The sequence below is a fragment of the Polyodon spathula genome, chromosome 12, assembly GCF_017654505.1.
Source record: "Polyodon spathula isolate WHYD16114869_AA chromosome 12, ASM1765450v1, whole genome shotgun sequence".
In the NCBI taxonomy this organism is placed as follows: domain Eukaryota; kingdom Metazoa; phylum Chordata; class Actinopteri; order Acipenseriformes; family Polyodontidae; genus Polyodon; species Polyodon spathula.
In genome coordinates, this window is record NC_054545.1 from 23,460,303 (window position 1) to 23,482,511 (window position 22,209).

General features: G+C 38.7%; 1 protein-coding gene across 2 annotated transcripts in view; it reads left to right on the forward strand.

Moving 5' to 3' along the window:
* Positions 1–640: 640 nt before the first annotated feature.
* Positions 641–22,209, forward strand: part of LOC121324257 (A disintegrin and metalloproteinase with thrombospondin motifs 2-like) — a 222,608-nt gene continuing 201,039 nt past the window's right edge. The window contains exons 1-2 of one of the 2 annotated variants that reach the window (XM_041265945.1): positions 641–1,111; positions 7,631–7,995. In XM_041265945.1, coding sequence (XP_041121879.1) covers positions 1,027–1,111; positions 7,631–7,995 — 450 coding nt within the window. In that variant the 5' untranslated portion in view covers positions 641–1,026. The remainder of the gene's footprint in view (positions 1,112–7,630; positions 7,996–22,209) is intronic. The other variant, XM_041265944.1, reaches the window with a different exon arrangement.

Below are 22,209 nucleotides of genomic sequence, written 5' to 3' on the forward strand. Positions count from 1 at the left end.
GATGTTCCAAAAGTGGGACTGTCCCGTCCAAAACGGGACGTCTGTGCACCTTACCTATGAAAATCTGGGTTTGCTTTATTAAAGGTATTTTGTCATTTTAAATGTAGGTTCCAAATACACATTTTTCTTGTACTGAAAATATAGTGTTTTCAGAGTATTTTTTACTTTGATATTTGTATTGACAATACATTTACCTAAGTATTTTACCCAAGCCTGGTAATACCAGATAATGCTTTCAGACCTACCTTAGCACGTTTCACTTACACAAAAACCTTTAGACTAATACAATATGTGGAAATTCAACCATTAATTTTTTGATGAAAAAATAACGTTACTGTGCAGTAAAGTATCCAACATTGTACTACAGTTTAACGAGTTAGAAAGACAAATATATACCAAAAGAGAATTAAACCATACAACACATATTATTCCAATTTTATGAGTTCTGAAGTAAGCGCTTAGTGGTGATCCTAGCTGAGTGACAGGGACGACGAAATATAGGGAACAAGCAAGGGCTAGAGGGAGCTATTGCTTGCTCGAAGCTCGTCCGTTTTTACGGTAATTTCAGCGCAGCACAAAACCTCTCAGTCCACGCAGTTCTTGCAGTCGCCTGGAATTCTTTCAAACGCACAGAAAGGGCTGATGTAATGAGAAAACTTTACTGTCAGAACTAGACAGTCTCCGACACAACATACAAGCCAAGAGACCACATTGCCTGCACATCCCCATGCCTGCTTGTCTGCCTGACTGCCTGCGAGACAGCGGCGCTGTCAATCAGCGTGACTTCACTCTCAGTACGCCCTGTGTTTTCAGTAATAGTATTCTCCCATCCTCTTCGCTGCTCGGATTTGCTGTGTGAGTGAGTGTACTGTCTGTGCTGTAAGCGGAGGAATAGACTAGGGAGCAGCCCTCCCGGTGCACTTAAGTTGCAGCTTGCTTTGTTGGTGTGGCGGCTCGTTGGACGCGTTGGAACTTTAGCACTGGATCCCAAACTCTTCTCACATCGGTGTGCAGTCCGGAGCTGCGATGGATCTCGGACACGGGCTTGCCTTCTTAATGTTTTTACCATTCTTTCTGCACACGGACGGCCTTTATATTGCAAATAATATAGGTATGTTTGTCATTCACAGTTTCACAAAGTGTATTATACTTGTATTTAATTGTATACAAAGTATATTATACTTCTATTGTATTTAAATGTATTTTTACCCTGTCATAATTTCCCCATCGTTTTCGTACATTTAACTTTTTTTTCATATGTACCATTGTAGTTGTAGTTTCTTTATTTTTCTTTATTTTTTGTTATGAGCACTTTTTTAGCTGTCACACTGAGTAGTGCCAAGTCAGCAGCGTTATAATGTTCGTAAGTGCATGTTTCTGATTCTTCCAGAAAGACTATTCCACTACTACCTGATTATTGTTTAAGAGACTAGACATTCTGTTTTGTGAGATGGTATTTCGTAAGATAAATGTATAAATCTGTCAGTGAGCATGTGCAATGGATGGATGCCCTGCTAGTGTTAATGTTATGTTCAGCTAACATTGACAAATTATTGACAATTCACGGCAGGCTACATAGTCCCAACATTGATAAGAAATTAGGGTTAAACTTATTTCAAGGATACACTTGAATACCATGGGGATACTGGTTTTGAAATATTGAATGTTATCAAAATTAGCAGGAAACAAATGCATGTTTACTAATTTTTTTTTTTTTTTTTTTAAATAGCTGTTTAAAAACACACACAAAAAAAGTTTGTGGATATCTTAAATTGAGTTGTTTGTGGTAGCATTTTTGTGGTTATACATTTTTGAAAAGATGCTACTGGATTTTTGTGGGCTTCTGGTGTCCGTTTTTCAGAATATTCCATTGATCAGACTTTTTGCACTTTTCTTTATCAGCACACTGAGACAGTCCAGTTTGTCTACATTCCCAAAGGTAGTGTAATGACCACAAACTGGTTTAGTATTTTTGTATAAAAGGTTTCACAGCGCCAGCTCTGTGAGTGTTGATTTAAAAATATATTGTTTTTTTTTGTTTTTGTTTCAGCAATTGTAGTTCAGTTTTCCCATCTAGAAAACCACTAAACTATTCAGTCTAATTGCATGGGTATAATGTTATGACATAATGAGGGTATGCGACTTTTTTTCCCCCCAAAACCCTTTTGTTTGTTTGTTGGTATAGTACATAATATTGCATGTCACTATAATGTGAAGGCCTTTTAAATATGTACATTTTATGTATAAGTCTCTAAACATTGAATTTACTGGATGATTCTGTCAGTCTATTTAGTCTGTAGTGCTTTTCTGATAGAGCTGAGCCTGCAGTGTCAGTGTTGTGTGTAAGCTTGCTTGGAGATGGGTAGAATGTTGTACCAATGTGCTGTCATTAATATTAACTCAATTCAAGCATCCCTGGCACCAGACTGCTTACAGATGTAATGCCAGCTCAAGAAGTTAGATTTGCTGTAAAACAATTGCAGAGCATGGTGAAGTATTAGTATAACTCTATGTGTTTGGTTGATTCTAGTAAGACAGTTCGGTCCAGAAACTTTATTTCCGTTCCCCATGTGCAGTAATTCCTGTTGTAACCCTTTTGACTTTAAGTCCACTCACAGGACCTTACTAATCTTCCGACTTGTCCTTTAATAGTGAAATCTTTTTTTTTTTTTTTTTTTTTTTTTTTAGTTAGGCACACCCGTATGGACATTTAACAAGGAATCTCTCAGTCCACAGTTCATTGGGATGATGTCCACCAGCTATTTTAATAAAAACATCATTAGTCATTAATGGTCAAAGGTTACTACAACCTGGAGTTTCAGATTTTTGGTAATGATGAGAAGAAACTGTCAATGCAAGCTGAGGAATTAACTTGAGCAGGCATTAATATGATGCACATTTTCTTCATTGCTTCCTGTTGCAGGATAGCGTCAGAAATGACTCGGTTAGGAAAAGCTGCAGTTTAAGCACTCATGCTCACGTTAATTAACAAAAATACACAAAACAACCAGGGCACAAGGGCCAAAATAAAACATTTAAACAAATTAATAACTACACAATACAGTTGTACAGTTTCATATCTGCCTGAGATTCTACCCAACCTCTAAGGACATTGTGAGAAAAAAAAAAAAATACGATCTCCTGCACTCCAGGTACTCTCCTGCACTCCAGATACTATCTCCTGTACTCACCAGATACTATCCCTGTGCTCCAGATACTATCTCCTGCGCTCCAGGTACTATCTCCTGTACTCACCAGATACTATCCCTGTGCTCCAGATACTATCTCCTGCGCTCCAGGTACTATCTCCTGCGCTCCAGATACTATCACCTGTACTCACCAGATACTATCCCTGTGCTCCAGATACTATCTCCTGCCCTCCAGATACTATCTCATGTACTCACCAGATACTATCCCTGTACTCACCAGATACTATCCCTGTGCTCCAGATACTATCTCCTGCCCTCCAGATACTATCTCCTGTACTCACCAGATACTATCCCTGTGCTCCACATACTATCTCCTGCCCTCCAGATACTATCTCATGTACTCACCAGATACTATCTCCTGCACTGCAGATACTATCTTCTGCGCTCCAGATACTGCAGGAGATAGTATCTGGAGCGCAGGATAGTATCTGGTCAGTGTTATTGTATGGAACTCGTAGTATAGTAACGACCGCTTTAGTAGCCAATGATTTTCAAACAGAATTTGTCAATAAAATTCATCCGACAAGGCTTTGAAATGGAGTCGATGAGGTCGTTAATGAACAAATTTCTCGTTAAAAAGCTTAATCGTCGCAGGTCACATACATCACTTCTTGTCTCAATGACTAGATAAGGGGAACTCATTAATCAAAATGCATGCTAACTAGATCAAGAGAAACTAGATCGGCACTAATGTTGCTGCAACCAAGGTAACCATGTTCCCTGAGAAAGTTCTTATTAAAAATGGATTCGTAACCCAATAGACTACGATGTCGCCGTTGTCTGATGACTTTTTTTTTTTAAATTGTAAAAAGTAACTTGAAATATGACCTTGAAGTTCTCAAGGTCCACTTACCCTAGCATAATTAAGTCCCTTCTCTGCTCACTAATGATTGGTCTGCCGTGGAGAGAATGCAGCTCTTCTATTGGTTGATTTTATTTTATATATATAAAAAAATCTGCATGATTAAATTGTAAAAATAAATGATCTGTGATCAACTCTTCAGTTGATTAATTGGTCCATATATATATATATATATATATATATATATATATATATATATATATATATATATATATATATATATACTGTGCCTTGCAAAAGTATTCTGACCCCTGACCAATTCTGTCATATTACTGAATTACAAATGGTACATTGAAATTTTGTTCTGTTTGATATTTTATTTTTAAACACTGAAACTCTGAATCAATTATTGTAAGGTGACACTGGTTTTATGTTGGGAAATATTTTTAAGAAAAATAAAAAACTGAAATATCTTGCTTGCATAAGTATTCAATCCCTTTGCTGTGAAAGCTCCCTGTTTGCACTGATGAAAGAAATTGCCCTAATGAGGACACAATTACCTTACCATTGGCCTCCATCTGTGAACCATTAAAGTTGCTGTCACATTTTCTAGATAAAAACCCCACTGTTGAAGGATCATTGGTAAGGCTGTGAATCTGAAGGAAAATGAAGACCAAAGAGCATTCTACAGAAGTTAGCATTCTACAGAAGTTAGAGATAAAGTAATACAAATGCATAGATTAGGGAGAGGGTACAAAATAATGTCCAAGTGTTTGGATATCCCAGTGAGCACAGTTGTCAAGTATCAAGTAGATCAATAATCAGGAAGTGGAAGCTGCATCACACCACCCAGGCACTGCCAAGAAAAGGCCGTCCCTCAAAACTCAGCACTCAAACAAGAAGGAGACTTGTGAGAGAAGCCACAGAGAGGCCAACAATCACTTTGAAGGAGCTACAGAGTTCAGTGGCTGGGAGTGGAGTAATGGTGCACCAGTCAACCATATCAAGAGCTCTGCATAACACTGGCCTGTATGGGAGGGTGGCAAGAAAGAAGCCGTTACTCAAAAAGTACCATCTGAAAGCATGTCTGGAGTTTGCCAGAAAGCATGAGAGTGACCCAGCTGCGATGTGGGAAAAGGTTTTGTGGTCAGATGAGACCAAGGTAGAGCTTTTTGGCCAAAACTCAAAGCGCTATGTGTGGCGCAAACCTAACACTGCCCATGCCTCAAGTCACACCATCCCTACAGTGAAGTGTGGTGGTGGCAGCATCATGCTGTGGGGATGCTTCTCATCAGCAGGGACTGGACATCTTGTTACAATTGAAGGAAGGATGGATGGAGCAAAATACAGGAAAATACTGCAAGAGAATCTGCTTCAGTCCACTAAAAAGCTGAAGCTTGGGAGAAAATTCACCTTTCAGCAGGACAATGATCCTAAGCACAAGGCCAAAGCAACATTGGAGTGGCTCAAGAACAAAAAGGTGAATGTCCTTCAGTGGCCCAGTCAAAGTCCTGATCTCAATCCCATTGAAAATCTGTGGCACTATTTGAATATTGCGGTCCACAAGCGTCGTCCAACCAACCTGAACAACCTGGAGCAAATCTGCCAAGAAGAATGGGCCAAAATCACTCCGACGCTGTGTACAAAGCTGGTACTTTTACTTACCCCAAAAGACTTAAAGCTGTTATTGCAGCGAAAGATGGCTCTACCAAATATTAATGTGTGGGGGTTGAATACTTATGCAAGCAAGATATTTCAGTTTTTATATATATATACTGTATATATAATTTTTTTCACTTTGAAATTTTGAGGAGGCACTGCCTCCCTGGCCTGCTCTAAGGATCCTCCACCAGTATGATTTCACTCCATGCACACACACGCACATGCACGCACGCACATAAATTAGAAATTAATGTGTGAGTGCTATAGAGATGTGTCCCTTGAATTTTCAAGAAAGCTGAGGGACATTGGCCCTAGAAACGGGAGACACCATAAGAATTCCCTGACCACAGTCCTTTGTGATGTGTCTGCTAGGCTGAAATCACCAGTCTCATTTCACTTGTTTTAACTGAACTGCTAAGTTTGGGTTTATGAACAAAAGGAGAGTATGGAGGCTAGTTAGTCCAAAGTATCCTGTCCCTTTTTTGCAGATGTCACATCTTTGAATAGCAGATCCTTTTACTTGGCCATTTTTTCCTCAGCAGTGGAAATTGTGGAGGCAGTCGAACGTACGTTTTCCATCTTCATGTCCCACTTACATTGTTGATATGCGTCATGGTAATCAACTTCTTCGTCCTATTCACAGCCCTGGCGGGGATGTATGTTACTGACATGCTTGTTTTGTATCACAGCTTTATTAGGCGAACACTTTGCGGTTTCTTGACTATTTTTTTTTTTTTTTATCACATCTATATGCAGTACATTGTTGTTCTAACTTGTCTGTTTTTGTAAAATTACATGTTTTGGTCACTTAGAGATGCACACTATATGTAAGTGTGGTGGTTTGGCCCTTGGGATGCTCTATGAATATTGTATATGAACAAAACATATTCCAGCGTTGCCATACTTCCTGTCTTGCACATCTGTCTAATTGGGAATTATTGTATAGAAGTTTTGGCAGTCCATTAAGATAGTACAGTCCAGATATCGTATCACTTGTCACAATACAGAGAAGGCCTGATTTTAATCAGCTCTGTTCCAGTGCTGGTGCTGACACTTGTTTATAAAAGGAAAACACTGTTAATGATACACAACTAGTGGCAACAATTTGAAACACACATAAGCTTGATGTTATATATTTGTAGTTTTTAAATATGAATTCTGCTCAAGGCAATGGGCATTATTCATAACCCATGCTGTGCTGATTCTATGTGTTTACAGGCATGTTATGGCTTTATGAATAGGACCATATGGCTGTTAATTTATTTTCATTTGTGTTCAAGTGTTAAAATGTTTCATGAAATTGATCCTAAATATCTATGGAACATGTTTCTTTGTGTATACTGGGCTTTAATTAAAAGTTAGCTGCACTGAATATTCATCATGTGCCTGATTAAACTCAGGTGTGTCCATCACAGAAAGCTGAGGTGGCTCTCAAAGCTAAAAGTATTGCACAGTGCATTAAATCATATGGAAAGTGTGGTGAAGCAAGCAGCAGTATGTTAAAAACTCTGTGGAAAAGCATGGTGAACTGCATAAATTACAGGGCAAAGCATTGAAAGTCTCAAGGTAAGGCAACTGCCACAATTAGCTCAACCCAGACTCGCAGTGGATTTCAATAGTCCGCTCATACAAGTTTACCACAGTTATTTTGCTTTTTTCCCATGCTTTACGTAAGGTTATACTAGGCATGCGTTTGCTTTTTAAATTAAAAGCCATGTTGGCTTGTACAATATCCCTGTACGTGTTATCACGCTTCAGGTGTTATTGTGTTGCTACCACCAGGTTTTTACCTGGTCACATTGAGAAACCGAGCACCCATAATTCTCACTTGAGACCCTGCTGAACCTAGCTGTTTACTTCAGTTTCATGGTAAGCTGAGAGGGTCTTTAGGCTTTGAGGACCTGTAATTGTAGGAATATGTTTGTTTGTTTTTATAAACAGTTTCCCTTCATTGCAGAGTCACTACAGGACACACTTGGGGAATTTGGGCTGGTGACTCCAATCAGCACGGATTCGGAAGGAAGGTTCCTGTCGCACGCGGTGTCTGCAGCACACGGACGGAGACGCTTGCGCAGGGACACCGAGGGCTCCTCCCACGAGCTGCGCAGTGACAGGCTGTTTTTTAACGTCACTGTGTTTGGGAAGGAGTTTCACTTGAGACTGAGGCTGAACTCCAGGCTTGTGGCACCTGGAGCCAAGATAGAATGGCAGGAGGATACGAATGCCACTCGCACGGAACTGTTACGTGGGGATTGCTTCTATGTTGGAGATATCACAGATGTGCAAGGAGCTTCGGTTGCTATTAGCAACTGCGATGGCCTGGTAAGTCACCTATTGAGATCTGAATCTGCCTCAAGTGTTTTTGTTTCTCAGTGAGTGTTACCTTCAGCAAGGTACCGGTGAATCCCTGCATAACAACAGGGGGCGTCTCATTGGTTTATCCACATCTATAAAATAGAGTTCGCTGAAGATAGTGAGTTCTGCTTTCTGTTTTGTATTGGTTTTTGTGCTTTTTTTTTTTTTTTTTTTTTTAGGGCTAATAGAGCGTTTTAAAATTTTCTACAGTGCACACAGAGTAACATTGTCCGAAACATTCTTTAAACACTCTTAACTGTTTTCACATTTGTGCCATGGTACATTATGTGTTGACTATTTATAAGCAAGCTGTGGTGTGTTTTGCAGGACCTTTGTGATCGAGCGTAACTGGTTGCAGTGGGCTTAGATGGCTGTTATTGACATCTTGTAGTGTGAACCATTTTGAACTTTGGTGTTTTAAAACAGATTTTGCTTTCTGAATCCTTGCAGTAATATAAAATATAATGTAGACCCTTCTGTACATAATAAGGTTGTAATTCTTCTATTTTTAAAAGTGTTTTTGCTTCAAGTTGTTTCTGTTGGATCTGAGATCACAGTAAAGTATTATAGGAGGGATCTTAGTTAAGTTAAGAAATGTTAATGTTGGTAAAGGTTGACACAAGAGCACATATGTTACAAAGCTATTTATTATTTATATGAAACAACTGTAACTTTTCAGATGTCTTGGAAAAATACACCCACCAGATCAAAGATGGGAAGCTTGCCAAATCTTTATCTATAAGCAGATTACTCCCTTTGGCTGCTTCCCATAGTAAGTGTTGTAGAAATGAATGACGCCCTGAGTAAATTGCATTCTTGTGTAGCTCCTGGCTTACTGCTTGTTTAAGGGGGGATTATACTGAAAGGGAAATTTAACAAATACAGTTAGATTATGCATTTTAAATTTTTTTTTTATTTAGTAGTCGCCAATTGTGACCCTCTTTTTTTTCCAATTTGAAATGTCCAATTGTACTTTTAGGCTCAGCTCACCGCTACCACCCCTGTGCTGACTCAGTGGCGGCGAGGACGAACACACGCTGTCCTCCGCTGTGCCGTCAGCAGACTGTTCACTCTACAGGCCCGCCATAAAGCCAACCCTGAGTTACAGGGTCGGGCAGCTTACAGGCAAGCCCGCAGGTAACCGGCCAGTCTACAGGGGTCGTTGATGGCTGTGAGCCGAGGACACCCTGGCCGATTGCACTTCATGTATTATTTTCATGGCACCCCATTGTTGCCTTGGTCGGTTCCAGGTGGCATGTGCAAATCATGTCTGAGTACAACTGCAGCTCATGATGGTTTTCAAAATGGAAGTTCTCGTTTAGTATGTTTGTTCATTATAGCCTGTGTAGGGGGAGGAAAGATGCAGTCCAGGGGTACTTCTTTTGCCACGGGCCTTTTTGTCTGTAGTCGTGCAGCAAACCCCTGGATTACATCTTCCTCCCCCTACTTTCCCATACCTATTGCTATAATACATATGACTATGGATAAAGCCCTTTACACTTGAATTCAATTATATGTTGATAGAATGCAGCAACAAAGTAATCAGACAAATGAAACTCATTTCAATACATGCACAGTAAATGAAGCACTGCCTTTCTCAAATTACTACTGTATCAACCATCCCTTTCATTTGTTTTGCAGCTTCGCCCAGTTTACTGCTTGTCACTGGTTCAGGACCTCAACTAAAATTTATTTTTCTTTCAATACTTTAAAAACACAACAAACTCAATGACATTTTTTTTTTAAACTCAGAAACTCCCCATTTCAGCTTTTCACTTCTTAGGATGCATTTCCTTAGACAAAGTTTTCAGTTAGGGTACGCAGGCTGAGTGTTTGCGTATGCCTGCTATTACTAGCAGCAGCATTTCATCAACAAACCGAGACATCTGAACCCCAGAGTATGAAACTGTGGTTATATATACTGAGTGTGTGTATATATACATGGAAAGTACACAAGAGAAACAACAAGGACATTACAATGCAGGTGCTAGACTAAGGGAGTTTGCAGTAGGGGATAAAGTTTTAGATTTATTACCCTCACATGTACACAAGTTTTTAGCTAAATGGCAAGGGCCATATCAGGTAGTACAAAAAATCTCTGATGTCAATTGTCGATTGTTTAGACCAGGCAAGAGACAACCATACCAGCTGTTTCACGTTAATCTGCTGAAACCAAGGAGGGGGATCTGACAGGGAATAACGTACAAACAGAAGTTTTGAATGTGAAGATAGAAGGTGCACAGATTGGGGAACAGTTGTCAGAGTTCCAGTAAAAGAAAATAAAGCATTTTAATAAAAACGAATATAGATGTTTTTTTCAGAGGTGCCAGGAAGAACTAATCTTGTTGAACTCTGGCAAAGTGCCCCGCACCTGTGTGTATTTTGTGTTGTATGCTGTGTGTTAATGTTGGTGTATAGTCACTGGTACACGTGATATAAACGGGTCTGTGTAACATGAGTGTTTAAAATGTATATTTGTATTTAGGCTCAAGGATTGCACAGCAATTCACATGCAAGTAAAATGTAATAATATGTGAGCACGGGGAATTGCACTTTATTAATTCACGTGCAGTTGTACTGCGACTCCAACTGAATGATTGATTAGCAATCATTCTCGGTACAGCTGCATAAAAGCTGCATGTTTTCACTCACTCTTGGTTGTGTGTTCGGTGAGTGGAGGTAATAATAATAATAGTAATAGTAATAATAATAATAATAATAATAATAATAATAATAATAATAATAATAATAGTTAAAATATCAGCTCACCGTGTTTATCTGTGTAGTCCGTTTTGTTTGTCTCTTTAATTTGGGGAAAATGCTGTGTCCTGTGTTTTTGTTTGTTACAACCTTTTTATTTACTGTTCTGTTCATTCATTAAATGCTGAGTGCAAGCAAGCGCTCAGCTTCCCCAAAACTCCACCTCTCTGTTGTTTATTTCCTGGTTCCTGGTTTCTGGTGTGACGTCACCCACTACAGCCGTCTTTGTCACAGGAACACAGGATTATTACACCACCAGGGGTAGTGATCAGGAAAAGGTCATAGAGAATTCCACAAGCTAAGCGAGAAGCTATGAAAGCAGAAATACAGAGCATGTTAAAAATGGGAATAATCGAAGAGTCAGACAGTGACTGGTCAAGTCCAGTGGTGATGGTTCCGAAACCCGATGGTACATTAAGGTTCTGCATTGACTTTAGAAAGGTTAATGAGATATCAAAGTTTGATGCATATCCCATGCCCAGAATAGATGAAATGATTGAGAAACTAGGCAGGACTAAATATATAACCACGCTTGATTTGACTAAGGGATACTGGCAGGTTCTTTTAGAAAAAAGTTCAAAGGAAAAAACAACTTTCGCTACTCCGGAAGGTTTTTTTAAATTTACAGTGCTTCCATTTGGGCTTCATGGAGCACCAGCCACTTTTCAGCAGCTGATGAACAAAGTTCTTCACCCACATCAGCATATCTAGATGATTTGATAATTTTTAGTAAGGATTGGGAATCCCATTTACACCAGGTGAGCACAGTATTACAGTCGTTGCGCGACAGTAAACTGACCGCAAATAAAAAGAAGTGTGCGTTTGCCTTGCAGGAAACTAAGTATCTGGGGTTTATACTGGGGAGTGGGGAAATAAAACCCCAAGATAGGAAGATACATGCAATTCAAGCTTGTAAGCAACCAGCAAATAAAAAACAGCTGAGGGCTTTTCTGGGGTTAGTAGGTTATTACAGGTGGTTCATAAAAGATTTTGCTACTCGAGCCATTCCACTGACAGAATTGACAAAAGGAACAAAGTTGACTGGAACTCGGAATCGGAAAGGGTGTTTAAAGATTTAAAAGCAGCCATTTGTAAGGAACCAGTGTTGATCAGCCCAGATTTTAATAAACCCTTCATTTTGCAGACTGATGCTTCCGCTGTAGGTTTAGGGGCTGTATTATCACAAGAAAGGAATGGAGAGGAACACCCAGTCTTGTTCTTAAGCAGGGAAGTCAAATATGCCACTGTAGAGAAGGAGTGTATGGCCATCAAGTGGGCAATAGAGGCTATGCGCTATTACTTATGGGGTAGAAAATCGATTTTAGTAACAGACCATGCACCCCTAAAATGGCTCTAAAAAGATAAAGCGGAACAGGGGGGAAGAGCCCTAGGTCCTGCTCCCTGAACTACCCAAAAGGTTACAATAATTGTATATCACCTGTCACAAATCAACCAATCACAGTGAAATATGTGCCAAAATTCTTGTGTACAGATGTCACCCCGTGCACAGAACACCATGGCGAATTCCAATATTCAAAAATTAAAACTAAACTAAAAAACACACATACCTATTACCTTTTCTTTAATGGATTATCCTATTAACTTAACTCTTTCTTTAAATTTTCATAAACTTGACACTAATAGTTTCTCTGGCAGCATTGAGCCTGCTCTGTGTGTGTTTGGGAATGCAGCAATGAGCCAGTTCCCTCGTAAGGTTGCACAGATGTCGCTGTCACACTCATTCATTACATCCACTAGAAACTAGAAACACTAGAAGACACATCGGACACTGAAGTGTGAAAAGAAAACAGGTTAACTGTGCAGTGAATATGCCTGGTTTCCCTTGATTCACTGTAGTGCAAAGAAAAGACAGCTAATAAACTTAACTATTTATTATACCTAACAAAATAAAACGGATCACATTATGTGGTGCAAGCGTTGACGCCCCTTGTGCAATAATAACACTTTTAATAAAGAAGAATCCCAGTGGGCTCAAAAGAAATGAACTACTCCTTTTCATTACAGGGAAGCTAGCACAAGTGCTGAAGATGAGTCTAGTAATCACATAGATGATGCAAAAGCCCTTGTCGGGAACTAAATGGAAGCATGTTTTAATAGTGTTTAGCAGAAAAAAAATCCAGCTGTGAACAATGCCAAGCTCGAATGTTTTAACAGTACATGTCAAGGATGTAATGAACCAAAGATGTTTAATACACCAACAAATATTTTCATAATTTTTATACTGCAGTACTTTTTCACTTGCATTAAATATAGGGCTGTAATGTATACTAAGAATAGACACAATACATGTTTGTCATTTCTAACCCGGAAGTTAAACAAAGTCAGGGCCCGTTGCTTCAATACAGGCAGATTACTGTTCACAGCATATACAAAAGTATTTCATTTAAACACTATTACAAATTCGACCCCGCTGACTACCTTCTTGGGATGCAGTGGGAGAGCAAACCATAAACTTGAGAATAATTCCTGTAGAAATGCTTCAATTCACCTCTTTTAACATAACAAATTGTGGTGGGACAAATATTCAAATAAACATTGCACCACGGGTATTCAAAGGCAAAAATCTATTTCTGTTTTGTGTTGTCTGGAATTAATAAACAAGAACCAAATTGGTGCACTGTCTTTCAACACATTTGTTGTATTGAAGTGTTAATTTGACAGTTTTCACTTGCTTGTTCAGCCCCAAAAAGCTAGATGTAAACCTCAGTAATACTATTACTTTTTGAAATTGTGTCTTTTGCCATTTTGCTTGTTAGAAAAAAATGACAATGGCAGGGTTTAATACAAAAAAAAAATTGATGTGCACTTGTGACAAGGTAGAATGATTCTTGGTGTTAAATCTCACTTCCGACCTGCGAGGCAGCTTCATAAAGGGAACAGAATACCCTGCACTAAATGGCATGACAGTTTATTCCCAGGATTAGGTGGAAGTCGGCCATCTGGAAAGGGGGCAAAGCTACGGTATACAAAATCAATGGCCCAGACAGGAAACCGAGTGGCATCCGCGGATTGGAGGAGCGGATGCGCTCGTTGACCCAAGGGGTCATGGGTGACGTTATAAAAAGGGGACGTAGTGATGTGAACTGTTTCTTTTTGAATGGTTATGTTAAATGACCAGAAGGAGAACCTGTGCTATGAAACATGAGTGCTTTGTTTGTTTTGGTTTGTCATTAATAATACTGTTTGTAATTATTTGGATGGCTAACACGATCCGGAGCTGTTGCCAAAGGCCAGCACTAAACCCAGATCAACAGCACTGTACTTTTGTTGCCACTAAAGAACTGTATTCACTACGAGCACTAGTATGGCATTGTTTCTTTGTAATTAATTCACTGGGGTAAAGTAAGGCCTTCAAAACTGACATTTTGTACTTTAGTACAGACCACCCATGTGACCCATGTGTCAAATACCATGTTAAATGTATTAGAAGTGTACTGAAATCATTGAATTTCTCAGTTGCTGGTTCTGATTGACCTCTGAACTATGACATTTTTCAACAGGTCAGTGAAATGTGAAAACTGAAATCCATGTATGATGACATTTACTAAAAAAAAAAAAAAAAAAAAAAAAGAAAGAAAAATGTAGTAATATACACATTTTTCCCATTTTCAGTGTTTCTTTTCTCGCTTTTAATTTTTACACTGGGGTATGCTTGGTAAAGGAATGATGAACATTTGTGTTACTGTACACCTGATTGGATTAGGACTGCTTCACTCTACCCCCACCAGTGGTTACAATGGAATTTATGTATTTATATATTTAATAAGCTTTATTTCAAGCTGCAATATCCCACATTTAAGGCTGTGAATCTATGATTTTTGCACAGAAATATAATTCCTGCACCTACAGTTTAGCTCTTTGTTCACCCTGCATCTTCAGAAAGAAGCGGAACGTGTTGATAAGTGTTTGCATTCCCCAAAGGTAGTTTCAGTTTTAAAGACACAAGCCTGCACCCCTCTCCCTGTTCATACCTGCACCAGTGAGGGGTTATACATAGGGATGCTGGATTCCGTTTAATTTCCAAAACGTTTAAACTGCAATATACTGAGAAGCCCTCCATTAGACTGCAGATACTTTTTCATGATGCTCTGCAACATTAATATGAACACAGAAAAGACTACTCTGTATTTGACATGCATTTTTTTGACAATGGCTAAATGTTTTGGTACATTTCTAAACAGTTAACACTTGAAAAACATGTTTAAACTCTAAACTACTGTATTAACAGCCCTCTAAGTGACAGTGATTGGGTTGGTAGTACATTACACTCTCAAGGATGATGAAAATAATATGTGTTGCTGTGACAAAGTGCCCGCCCCTGTGTGTATTTTCTGTATATGTTGCGTGTGGTGTGTTAAATGTTGGTGTGTAGTCATTGGTACACGGGATATAAACAGGTCTGTGTAACACAAGTGTTTAAAATGTATATTTGTATTTAGGCACGAGGATTGCACAGCACTTCACGTGCAAGTAAAAAGTAATAATATGTGAGCACAGGGAATTGCACTTTATTAATTCACGTGCAGTTGTACCGAGACTCCAAATGAATGATTGATTAGCAATCGAGTCTTAGTACAGCTGCATAAAAGCAGCATGTTTTCACCCACTCGGGGTTGTGTGTTCGGTGAGTGGAGAACGGGATTGGAGACGGAGGTAATAATAATAATAATAATAATAATAATAATAATAATAATAATAATAATAATAATAATTGTAAAATATCTGTTCACTGTGTTTTGTTTAGTCCGTTTGGTTTGTCTGTTTATTTTGGCGAATGTGCCGTGTCCTGTTTTTGTATTTTTACAACCGTTTATTTTCTGTCCGTTCTGTTTATTTATTAAATGCTCAGCGAAACCATTCGCTCAGCTCCACCAAACTCCACCTCTCTGTCGTTTTATTTCCTGGCTCTGGTCTGACACCACCCACTCCCCTCTGTAATTCAGTTTAGTGCCTAGGTGGCAAATTGTCTAGATCATTCCTTCAACCTCATATGAGCGCAGATAACGACATGAAAAAAAAACAACAACTATTGTTTCAGAGCCAAAAGATGCATGCTTGGTTTGGCAGAAGCATTTAGATATGCACTGCCAACATTACTTCATGTCTTGTTGCGTTTTTGGAATTCCGAGTTGTAATAATTTCCACAAGCATTGTGCACAGCCAGTGCAATCACTGTATTTTGCGTGCTCCTGTGTTTAACCTGCCTCGTTCCGCACTGCGTGTGAAGTGAAGGTTCAGTCCAGCAAGCCTAGCTGTTTACAGAAGAACAGCAGAACAAGTCCCGTCCACAGATATCTTCAGTGGGATGCCAACAGTAACAAATCTGCTGCTATCACAAGCTGTGCTTTTCCAAAAGGCTGAGTCTGGCAAAACAGTTAATGCAGCTCAGGTAAGAGTATAGTGAAATACCGTAGATCCCACAGCAAAGCGTGATCTGGATCTTCTTGCAGTAATTGTAGTCTCATTAACATTCCTACAAAGCAGAAAAACAGGTTTTACTATGCTTACACTGTTGTCTTGTGCATTATAGTCTGTCAATACTTGGTGGACATGGAAGGCAATGAAAATTCACGAGTAGTGAGCCTTTAATTTAGATCTTTTATTTAATATCATGTAATCAAAAACACTACAAAATGATTTGCAGAAATCTACCAGAAGCCAGACTAGCAGTACAATAATCTGTCGCATATCTGATAGCGGTGGGACCAGAGTAAGAGCAGATATGTAAAAAGTCGGATTAATGAATCCTGTTTCTCAGTTATTGTTTTGAGATTCAGTTTTTATTAGGGAGCTCCCCTAAACCCCTACAGGGTGTTAATGTTTGTGACAGAGTAGCTGTCTGCCATGTGGGTGTGTGCATTCGCTGCTGAGTGACAGGCAGATCGAGACAGAGGTTGATCAGGGAGGATAAATGGTTAGGGTGGATATGTGACGGGTGGATACTTGGCGGATTACTGTGCAGTATTTCATGTTAGATGTCACATTTTTCAATTTGTGTCAGTTTTTTGTTAAGTATATGGAAAACTACAAAGCAGTATGTAGTTCAATATGTTAACATTATTCAGCAGGTTTTATTTGACTTTATGAAGCAAAATTAGTTAATTCTATAGAGTGATGCAAAACTTTTGGCCAGAGCTGTATGCTGAAAAACCTTGTTCATGCATCAAATTGAACCAAGGAATGTGCAGAACTTTAAGTCTGTTGTGTGATTACTAGGCGTTGGTTGAATGCATTTGGTTTACTGTATGGTTATGCCTTTAATAAACTTGCCCATCATTAAGCCCTTCTCACATCGGACACATGGCAAGAAAGCAAGCGAGAGAAATGATTTAATTATTGATATGAAGAGCCCTATCAGCTGCAGTGCGAAGGAAGCGAGGTGAGAGAGCTCATCTGGAAATGGATTGGTTTCATGTTTTGCTTGCCTTGTCTTTTTGACCAGTCAGGAGCCTGGAGTGTGCATCTCTCGTGTGGAACCAACATTGGAGGATTGGAGGAGTGCATTATTGTTGTGCTTGCTTCGCTGACCACACATCTGGTGTGCAGAGAGCTAGAATTAATTAAAGTTAATACACATCAGACCACATTGCCCAGCAAGACCATCATAAGTATTGCACCTTAATGTCTTGTTGTTAATAGTTAATTTTGTTTAATTTTAAAATGCCATTTTTGACAGACTTCATTAATTATGTTTCTACATGGCTGTTGCATTTCACTCCCTGTTAAGATGCACACAGTGAACCTCTTAACAAGAGTCAAGGAAGCCCTGTTTAGTACTTGTCCTTCAAAGTAGTCTTTACTTTGGAAAACTAGGATTGCAACAGGTTAGACTTGTAAAGACAAACCCAACGTGACACCTAGTTAATAGCTAAACCATCAGAACTTGAATTGTTAATGGACTGTCAGCAATAGCTTTAGGTTATACATTGTTTATCAGGACCAAGCTGAGACGTCAATAGCTAGGGAATCTGCTCAGAAACTTTATCTGTGAAATACTAAAAAGGCAATCCACCTGGTGTTTTATTGAAGCTATCCTGTTCTGCCTAGACTTGCACCCCAAAAATATGTGTTCTTCAGACGATTTGCACTAAAGTGCTTCAGCAGATTCCTCTCTCTAATCCTTGCTCGCAGTGTGGGTAATTTATGTTCATTCCAGTCTCAGAATAATAATAAAAAAACGAGTAACCAAACATAAACAAGCTTACGTTTCTGCATTTTAGTCCAATCCAATTGCACTGTATTGGAAGCTTTGCTGAGGGTTAAACATCTTCATGTCAAAATAACCAGGCCTGTTGAGGTTAGTGCTAGCCTGAAACACAAGGAATGGGCAGTTGCTCTAGTGGTGAGGGGTGACAAGTACAATACCATTCCTCTTTCAAATACTGTTGAACTGTAAGGGCAGTGCCTAATTTTTCACTATCGATATATCGTTCTCCATAAAAGCTGATGCATCGATTCATTGACGTTATAAAAGGATAAAATAAAATAAAAAAAAAACACAGTAATACATGTGGAGCTGTGGATTACTCTGTAACATTGCTAGTAACACTTTAAAAACTATTATGCATATTAAATTGATTATTTATATTTTTTACCTTATTCGTGTTGATTTGTGCCAGCTGGGGGTTAAAGCAAAATCCCCCCCAGAAATTCAATAACAAATCAGAGCAACAACCAATCAAGAGAAAAAAAAAAATAATTAAAAAAAAAAAGTATCACTTTCCACAGCAGTTTAGTAACAAGATTGTTGTCCATTGCTTATATTTTAACTGTGTTAAGGAACATGATAGTGTCCACATTGTGTTTTAATTTAAGCAATGACTCTCACTGACCAAAGATACAACTTTTGGAACAATCTTGGTTGTTTTTCTTAATTTTTACTCAGGGGTAGTTCAAATTTTGTTTGAAGTTTTATAGGGTGTCATCTCCAGAGGTTGCATTTACACAGAGTTTTGCGTTATATACGCAGGACATTGTAATAAAACGCAAAACATTAACAGCAGTGCATTTCTAAAATGCAGAAGTAAAAGGCAACATTACCCCTTTTCATCCCTATCCGATAATTTAATTTATATTACAAAGTACTTTTATGCAATGCAATGTGTAAAAATGGTTCCACTGCTCCCTGCATCCTCTTAAAAAAAAAAAAAGAAAAAGAAAAAGCCGCAGAGGTCTCAGTATCCCATGTAGCACTGCACACGTCCTGGTATTCGAGAGACTCAGTAGTCTGTATCAGAGCATCTTATCTGTTGACTCTCACCCAAGAATTTGGACACAAAACACATGCTCAAAAATCATGCTTTTAATACCATGGATGAGGCCTGCAGGGTTTTCATTGAGAACTATTCCGACATCTTTCCTGCTTTCGCAATTGCAATTATGATACATGTATCTTGTGTACCAATAGAACAGGGTTTTAACTGAGTGTCAGAACAGGGTGCAGACCAGCAAGTGCTCTTGTTTACGTGAGGATCATCTCCAACATGACAATTTCAACGGAAGCTCCTGAGAATTACTAAGACTTTGATTTGGAAGAGCACGAGTCGTTTTGGACTTGGGCGCTAAAAGGAAAATGTAAAGAATTTTTAAACAGCAAAACTGTAAGTGGTTATGATGTTGACAGCTACCCGCAGAGACATTGGTACATGTTCTACAACACTGATTTTTACGTTGGGATTGGGGCATTTTCAAAAGAAAATGTTTCATGTTAAGCTTGTCTTTATGTCTATTTCTGCTAATATTCTTTATACTATGTACCATTTTGCATGTTAACTTCATTAATCTGAAATAGTTACATTGTGAAATAATATAACTATGTTTATGCAATATGTAAAAAACGCAGATGTTATGGTTGAGATGGTATGCTTTTTACAAATGCACATCTTGAAAGGATAGCACGACCTCTGCATCTCATTAAATGGTCATGCAAATTATTTGTGTTACCGGAATATCCTAAACATTGCTTTTTTTACTTTTCTTTCTTGCCGTCTTGCTTTAGAAAATAACTGCCAAACATTGAAAGGCATTGTAGCTCGGTTGATACGGTAACGATATTTTCAGTTTGTAATTAACTTGCTTACTTTGAAGACTCCTACACAGTCCCATCAGTAAGCACTCGCAGGGGTGGGGCAGGGGGGAGAATGTGAGCTCAATCACATGAGAGAGTCACACCTGAGGGCAGCAGAGAAGCTTGGTGCTTAATACAAAAAATAATTGCCAGTTCCAAACCCTTTACACAAAAACGATGCACAGGCTTGACTATCGATAGTTGTCAAATGATACGATGCATCGATAAATCGATTAATCGCCTTAGCAACAATAAATTCTGGTTCTGGTTCTCAAACTGACATTCTTAACTACGCGATTCATTCAGTCCCTTTCTCTGGCCTTAGACAATCAGTATTTTTTTTCTTTAAAAAAAACTTATTATGTAGAATTTAAAGCAAGTTACTCTTTAACATAAGCGTTTTAAGACAAGCGAGGTTTAACCATGATCAAATATTAAGTAAAGAAGCAGGTACACTCTTTCTAGTCAAGTTTGTCATATTCAGTGACACTATTAAATGAGTGCAGTTTACAATTTGAACATTTGGAACATTTCCTGAAGTTCTGGACAGCCCAAGATAAACCTTGGTAAGCACCTTCCTGGCTGATGGAAACATGTGAAATTCCGTAGAAACTGAATTATAAATCACTTCCTCTTTGGAATCTATTAGCAGTCACCTCACTTATAATTTCACTGAGACTGTGGTTTTGCACTCAGAATGTCAATGACAAAATATTCTAGATGTTTAAACCACAACATGTTCTACATAAAGTGTGTTAATATCATGTTTTCATCTGTTTTTTTATTTAGATTTAATGATATAGTATGTTTGTAAGTGTTTGGTGGCAACCTCTAATCAAGTTGAGAGCACTTTCTCCTGCACTCTGATGACAGACAAACTTTCAGGCTTGACAAAAAGCATGCACAAGAAATAAACTCTTAACTTCATTTGGAGGCTTTGTCTGTGCTGAAAGAATCTGGTTTATTCTATATTCTTATTCTGTACAGTCACCCCCAAAATTATTGGCACCCTTGATAAAGATGAGCAAAAAAGGCTGTATAAAATAAACAACACAGGTAATGAGCTATATTGTAATTTTCCAACATGTGGAATATATTGTACTTTATTAATGATTCAAGGGAATCAACCACATTGGAAGGGATCAACACATTGGAAGGAATCTTAAACCATTCCTCCATGCAGAATCTTTCCAGATCCTTGATATCCTTCGGTCTGCACTTATGGACTGCCCTATTCAATTCCAACCACAGGTTTTCAATGGGATTCAAGTCTGGAGATTGAGATGATCATTGCAAAATGTTGATTTTGTGGTCAATTAGCCATTTCTTTTTGGATTTTGATGTGTGCTTGGGGTCATTGTCTTGCTGGAAGATCCACTTGCAGCCAAGTTTCAGCCTCCTGGCAGAGGCAACCAGGTTTTTGGCTAAAATGTCCTGGTACTTGGTAGAGTTCATGATGCCGTTGACCTTAACAAGGGCCCCAGGACCAGTGGAAGCAAAACAGCCCCATAACATGAAAGATCCACCACCATATTTTACAGTAGGTATGAAGTTCCATTTCAAATGCCAATGCTTTTTAGCAAACTCCAGGCGCTTACATTTGTTGGTTGCTCTCAATAAAGGCTTTTTTTCTGACAACCCTTCCAAATAGGCTGTTGGCATGGAGGTGGTGTCTAATTGTAGATTTGGAGACTTGGAGACCCCAAGATACAGCCAAGTTCTGTAATTCTCCAACTGTGGCCCTTGATTCTTCTTTGCCTCCCAAACCATTTTCCTCACTGTGCGTGGGGTCAAGATGCACTTGCGTCCTCTACCAGGCAGATTCTGAAAGACTGGTTTTGAACTTCTTAATTATTGCCCTAATTGCGGTAAGTGGTATATTTAGATCTTTAGCTATTTTTTTGTACACATTCCCTGATTTATGAAGGTCAGCAACCATTTCTCTCTTTTCATTCGTGAGTTCTTTGCCTTTCCCCATGGTGATGGGTGACGAATGGATTTTACATGCATGTTACCTTGTTTTTATACCCCAGTGAAACAGTAAGCCATGGAAGGCCACAATAGAGTTCCTTAAGACTGAGATGTACTTAAAAAAGTGTTTGATTTTCTTTGATTTTATTTATAAAAATCTTTACGGGTGCCAATAATTTTGACACCTATCTTATTGAAAAAAAAGATTACTTGTTAAAAATACACTTTTCCTCTGAGCAGTTGTATTAGTGTAAAAGAATATAGCTTTCCCAAACTTTTGAGCATAAAATATAGCTCATTACCCGTGTTTTTATTTTATACAGACTTTTTTGCTTATCTTTGTCAAGGGTGCCAATAATTTT